The following is a 6,809-nucleotide window of genomic DNA, read 5'->3' on the forward strand; positions in this document are numbered from 1 at the left end:
ATGAAGGTTCTTATTAAACATAAAAATCCATTTTCAAGGTTAACTGACAATATAGCATATTCTATAAATAGCAGCCAATGCAAAACATATCCAAACAACCTTCATTTTCATTTTTTCTGCCAAAGTAAAGAAGGGATGGCTACACACTTTATCAAAAGAAGGAACTTATAATTTAGACGGAGGAATTAACAAATGATATAAACACAGGAAGATACTCCAGTGCCAACGTGAACATTGCACCAATAAGAAATAGCAGAGTGAAAGCAAAGACTATTTTTCCAAAGTACAGAAGACTGATTGCTGGTTTTGTGTTTGTCACTTTTACAAGACGTGAGCGATCACGAACCTGCACAAAGTTGAAATAAAATATATGTTATGCCAAAAAGATTTGTTGATACTGTAAATATTAATAGATAAAAATCACCAGAATGCTAACTTCCTCTAAAATATACAGCACTAGAAACATCCAACTTGGGTATCTTAACACAATCAAGTATGTGGTTTGTTTCTACAAATTCTTAAGTTTGAGTTTCTCGTGAACACCCCTTACAATTGCTATAATTTTCTAATGAGGGAACACATGTGGTTTATATCCAACTCATTACCGCATCACAATGACAATTTGATCAACAGATTAAACTGTGGCCTGGGTCATGTCAAGGCATTGTTATATTTGAGTACACACAAAAAGTAGAACAGAGTTAATGATGAGTTAATGTTGTTTTGCTTTCTTCCTTAAATATACCTATTCCAAGGTTATGGCACATTGTATTTATCTTTTTTTTTCTTGAAAAAAAAGAGAAAACAGCCATTGTCTTAGACTGGCCACTCCCCGTTTTATATTGAGGGCTCTCATTTGTGGCGGAAGAAAACTGTGGTCACAATATTTTAGCGAATAATAACACTAAAGCACACAATAACCAACAAAAAACTCAGTAAATGAAATAAAACATAAAATTTCCAACCTCTACATCAATGATTTCAATTCTCTACTCAAATCTCAAAATGATAACTCCTCAAAATGTTTGGTTTTGAAACCCAAATAGCTGTCCAGAATTTAATTTTATTCCAGATATTTGTTTCAGAACTTTCAGATCCTTCAAATATTCTTGTGTTTCTTTCTATCCAAATAGCCCAACATGTTGTCAAGATCGCAGTCCTCCAAAGCTTTGTTTTGCGTCTGCACCCAACCACCTTACTCATTATCATTTGTTTAATAGAGCCCGGGAAAACCCAAAACATCTCAAATTCCTCCAGCAACATAAACCATAATTGCTGGAGGAATTAATTGCTGGAGGAATTTGAGTTGTTTTGGGTTTTCCCGGGCTCTATTAAACAAATGATAGTGAGTAAGGTGGTTGGGTGCAGAGCAAAACACATTGTATTTATCAATAAGGATTCAACAACAGTGACAAAGTAATTTTAGTACATAAAATCATCAGTGCATTACTTTTAATCAAATAAAAGGGAAGGAAACAGATTCATGACCAGGTTAAAGAGCGTGGTGGGTCGGTCAGTCCTTTAATAATTTGGAATAAAAGCTACTAGGAAGAATTCAGTCTATTGATAACTCGGGATATATCGAGAAATGGTCTTTGAGCTTAAAAGAAGAAAGAGAAACTAAAAAGATGGAGTTACAAGAGATATTCTTTTTTTTTTTGAAAAAGAGAAGAGATCCTATTGTTTAGACAGGATGTTTCCCGATAAATATTAAAAGCCTCCCTTGTGGTGGAGGAAAACCATGGTTACAATTAATAACAGAACAGAATTTCTAAGGCAAGGGTACTCCCCAACTTTGCCTCGTAAGGGGAAAAGAACTAAATACAACCACCTACTGCCCCTATACAATTGTTTTCCATTCTCTACACAAATCTAAAAAGGATAGGTCCTCAAAATGTTTAGTTCTAAAAACCCAAGTAGCTGTCCAAAATTTAACTTGCTCCCACACATTCTGATTTAGTAGTCCCACCATGGTTACAAGAGATATTCCTTTTAAAGGAAGGGTACAGAAGTCCAAATTTTTGTTGGCTAAGGAAGGGGAGGAGTCTATCATTCCATAAATTATATCTTTACTAAGCGATATGCATGAAAAAAAGGTGGTTTTGAAGGTTTCGATAGGGTAAATTGGGCTCCTGTTTTAGATACTTTGCAAGAATAATTCTCTTGAGGAAGATGTTGGACTGTGATGGGATTTTCACATGAGTTGTTCAAACATAATTAGAAAGAAGGAGCTTGAAAAGGATACTGTGAACGCTATTGTGGAATTCTATAGCAATGGCATGATCATAAAATTTTCTATCAATAAAACCAATGCATGTCTATTTCACTTAGCAAAGTTAGCAATGTTTGTCCTCATATGCTTGATTAAGAGCATTTACAAAATTATTTCTAAAGTCCTTTCGGAAAGATTGAAGTTAGTGTTTGTAGAAACAATCTTAAAGCCCCAAGGAGTTTTAGAGCTATGTGTCAGATTATGGGTGCCACTTTACTTTAGCATATGAAGTTGTAGAAGAATACAGGATGCTTGGAAGGAAGGGGCAGTGCAGAAAATAAACTTTTAAAAGGTTTATGATAAGGCAGAGTGGTCTGTGCTAGAGAAGAAAGGGCTTAGAATGAAATGGGAACAGGTTTCTTAATCTCAGTTACATATTCTTATGATTAATGGAAAACCCGGAAAGAGGTTCAAAGGGTTTAGAGGATTGAGACAATATGATCCCTTAGGAAAACCAGGAAAGAAGTTCAAGGGGTTCAGTCTGGTGATTTAGGAAGGTTAGTGGAAGCAAAGGATAGAGGTGTCTTTTGCACTTTGGTTATTCGGAAAGAAGAGAAGGTTGCATCACATTTGCAATTTGCAGATGACACTTTATTTTGTAGGAAACATGACGTTACAAACCTATCCAATCTAGCCAAGCTACATGATATTTTTTGCTTGGTGTTAGGAGTGTTGATCAATTTGAGTAAAAGTGTTTTGTTAGGGATTAACTTAAAGGGAGTAATTAGACTTGTATCACACAGATTAGGAAATGAGGACATTATGTTCTAGGTAGTTACTACATAACTTCTTGGGGCTGATGTAGGAGGACGTAGAGAATCAGTGAGTTACCTAGAGATTTGGTTATCTACATCAATCTTAGAGAGATTCAACCTCTCAGATGCTTGGGGATTTTCTGATCTTTCAGCAAGATAGATAAAAGTTTAGCAGGTTCATTCATTATATTCTACTTACTGGTTTTATAGTGTTGTAACATGACTTTTGGAAAGGCTAGAGGGATGGAATGGAAGAAAGGTTTTTTGTCTTAAGGAGGGAGCTTGACTTTGATTCAATTACTTTGATCAGCTTTACTAACATATTCGTCTCTATTTCCAAGTACCAAAGCAAGTTGCAAAGGAGACGGAGACGAGAATATTCTTATGGAAGGGTTGTGATTGAGAAGAAGGTGATCGTTTGGTAGGTTAGAAGAAAGTAGTCCAACTGAGTTTCAAGGACTGGGAATAGGCAATATTGTAAAGCGTAACAAAGCTTTAATCATTTATTGGTTATGGAAATTGTCTGTGGAAAGGGATACACCGTAAAACAAGGTTAATCAAGAATTATCGCATACTTGGAATTACTTAATCGAGCGAATGTCTTAAACTTGACTAAATCATTATGAACAAATTATGTTCATACCAACTTCCAATCCAAGAAAATAACATGACTAACCATTGAGGAATGAATTCAAGTATGCACCAAGGTAAGGATATTCCGAAAGGCTCTCCTACATGACTATTTTACACATCAGTGAGACTTGAAGGATCTTCTTAGCATTTTCAAAGTTTTGACGTAGCCACAATGGTAGTGTATATACAAGTTATGAGAGCACTAATAAGTTTTTATTTCTATAGTCTATACCACTTCGTTTCTATGCCTTTGAATGCTATGATTTCAAACTATGATCCTCTGCACACGTCTAAGAGAAAAGTAGTGACTGAATAGAAAGCTTACTTTAGAGACTGGACTCCTCTCTGACCGCACAACATTTTCCACATGTCCAATGCCTTAAATTCAAAACAAATCAGAGTTATATATAAATATCAAATCCGACTCAAAAAGGAAAATAATTCACCAAAACCCAGATGAAAAATCTATCAAGAACTAAATTTGAAAATAATTACAAATTCCCGATGATGAAAAGAAAACAAAGATCCAAAAGTGGTAATGAATTACCAGAAGAATCAAGATCAGTAACGGTGTGTAAGATCCAGGAGTCACCAAAGTTGACTAGAGTGGAATTGGGTCCAAAAGTAATGGGTTCATGACCTTCTCTTGTGGCTTCAATGTATAAAGCAAGAGGGAGTCCAACTTCCATTCCCATGCCCAGCTTCCTATTTATGACTGAAACTGCGAAACCTGCCTCCGTCCCTAGTGCAAACCGCCTCGTCTTGCCCGAGCTATTGCATTTCACCTCCAAAAACTATTTCATTGACTTCAGAATTATACTCCGATTCTTATTAATTCAATCAATTCGTAAGAGAGATAGATAGTGAAAGGGAAAGAGATATTACAGAAGGAGAAGGACTGGGAGCTTCATCTTCCGCCATGGCAAACAGACACAAGTTCTGTTGGTTCTAAGGTCAAATTCTGACCATGACTCGGTACTTCTACCTTCTTACTTGACGATTGTGAAATATTAAGGGTGTGTTTGTGCAATTACAGGTTAATTAATATGTTTGGAATTTTAAAATGTAAGGTGTATTTGGATATGAGGTGGTAATTACATATGAATTTTTATTATCTTGTTAGGTAAAATAGTAAGTATTTCATGAAAAATAATACTTTTTAGTGACTAATGTTTAATATAGAAAGTTTTTAGTAATTACACAGTGTAATTACATTTAATTCTCATGAGGGCCAGGAGAATTAGAGAGTGTAATTGGAACTCCTCAATTACTTCTAATTATACAATTACAGTGTAATTACATGGTAAGACAAACACACCAAATTGTGTAATTATCTCCAATTACACACAAATCCAATTACATTGTGACTTTCCAAACGTAAAAGTTTTTTTTAATTAAAAAAATTACAACTGTTAAAAAAAAAAAATACAATAAAATATAAGAGAATTTAAATTTTTAAAAAATTGTAGAGTTTGTTTGGTAATATTTTTTAAATTAGTTGTTTATTTTTTTTAAAATGAAGAATTATTTATTTAAATGAAATAATTCTATTAAGAAATACTAAAGTAAAAAAGAGTAAGTACAAAAGAATCTCAAAAATTAAATAACGGACTAGTTTGACACAGTTGTGCTGTGGGAAAAAGCAGCTGTATCTGGACTCTAGGAAAAAGTAGTTATAGGAGAACTGTAAACAAAAGAGCTATTTTTTTTTTTTTTTTTTTGAGAAAAAGCGTTTATATCATAGAATCAAATAAGTTAGACCTCTCGGTCGTTACAAAATATATTGTCTGGTAAGGACGAAACCGGGATAGACCCAAACACCTGATGAGCAAATGCCCATCTAGCCACATTATGAGCGGCAAAATTACATGTTCTACTTATATAAGAGAAATTACAACTAATAAAGGAGGGAGAAGACTTAGTACAAAATGAGATATAGTTTTCAAGGGCCCAACGAGAGTCCTTCCCATTGATAGCATTGATAACCACCCTCGAGTCATTCTCCACAATAACAAACTTGGATCCGATATCTAAGGCTACCGACACAGCCAAGCAGCAGGCCGCAACTTCTCCACAGAGAACATCCGAGAAATCTTCCCGAGCCGTCTGAACTCTTATCACTCTGCCAAAATGATTCCTTACAACAACAGCAATGCACATACTATTAAGTCCCACCTTGACATCACAATTCAGCTTAATCCAATCCGGAGGAGGAGGGGACCAAGCTTCTTTTAAAACTGGAGTGGGACTAGGAAGTAAAGAATCATGAAAATCTGCATAAGAAATACAAATATTATCAATACACTTTTTTAGGTCAGGAGGACAGTTATTATGGACCTTCTCATTGCGCGCTCTCCAAATAGTATCCACAACAATCGAGGCATATAAGAAAACATCATCAACTCGGACCCCTCTGTTGTTTAGATCCCAAATGAACTTGACCCAATCCCATACACGGATGCCAGTATCACACACTGGAAAGATACCCCAAGGAGAGGAGCGCCAAAAATGAAATGCCACATCGCAGGAAAGGAATAGATGTTCAAAGGATTCCTTCCCCAAGCCACATAGGGGGCAACTAGTTGTTGGAAATTATTTTACCAGGATCTTAGATCTACTCACAAGTATGTTTATTAACATCCTAAATATGAACTTTCTAAAACGATGAAATTAAACACATATAAAGTTTAAGAAACCTTACATTGGGTGCAGCGGAATATAATGACTCCTTCCGTTCAGATATCTAGCCCTTGATTCCTTTCTGTAGCAGAGCATTATCAATATCTGAACCTGGATCTCTTTCTCTGAATCCTTGATGCTGAAACTCCTTTGCTGATGATCTTTCTTCACGATCTTCCTCACTATGATTGAGGTATCACTTGATGTGTGTGGGCACTACTCTAATCACTAAGGATTTCGAAATTCAAAGGAAGAAGAAAGAAGAAGTGGTAGCTAAAGATAGGGAGAGAGAAGGCTCAGTTTTTCTGATTCAGAAAGTGTCAGAAGAAAAGTCTCATTTTTCTGAAGCCTTCACTATCTATTTATAGCATTCCACTAGGGTTAGGTTTGAATTATATGGCAATAAAATAATGAAAAAATCAATTTAAAACACACACAATAGGTGGCCGGCCATGCCTTAGTGGATTGGG

The 6,809-nt window shown here is 35.4% G+C and overlaps 1 protein-coding gene across 1 annotated transcript; it reads right to left on the bottom strand.

Annotated features, from left to right (window-relative positions):
* Positions 1–87: 87 nt before the first annotated feature.
* LOC115712990 (uncharacterized) lies at positions 88–4,703 on the bottom strand. Its single transcript, XM_030641447.2, has 4 exons — positions 4,546–4,703; positions 4,208–4,454; positions 3,986–4,038; positions 88–346 (listed from the first exon to the last, which is right to left on the bottom strand). Exons 1-4 carry the CDS (start codon positions 4,579–4,581, stop codon positions 173–175), a joined length of 510 nt encoding a protein of 169 aa, XP_030497307.1. The 5' UTR covers positions 4,582–4,703; the 3' UTR covers positions 88–172.
* Between the last annotated feature and the right edge of the window lie 2,106 nt (positions 4,704–6,809).

This window comes from Cannabis sativa, chromosome 4 (assembly GCF_029168945.1).
Source record: "Cannabis sativa cultivar Pink pepper isolate KNU-18-1 chromosome 4, ASM2916894v1, whole genome shotgun sequence".
Lineage (NCBI taxonomy): Eukaryota > Viridiplantae > Streptophyta > Magnoliopsida > Rosales > Cannabaceae > Cannabis > Cannabis sativa.

What these genes read in the sequence shown, in the direction of transcription:
- LOC115712990 (XM_030641447.2), bottom strand. Translation starts at nt 4,581, where the DNA reads ATGGCGGAAGATGAAGCTCCCAGTCCTTCTCCTTCT. An exon ending in TACTGATCTTGATTCTTCTG is followed by an intron (nt 4,039 to 4,207) that starts GTAATTCATTAC and finishes TTTGAATTTAAG; the next exon opens with GCATTGGACATGTGGAAAAT. An exon ending in AGAGGAGTCCAGTCTCTAAA is followed by an intron (nt 347 to 3,985) that starts GTAAGCTTTCTA and finishes AACTTTGTGCAG; the next exon opens with GTTCGTGATCGCTCACGTCT.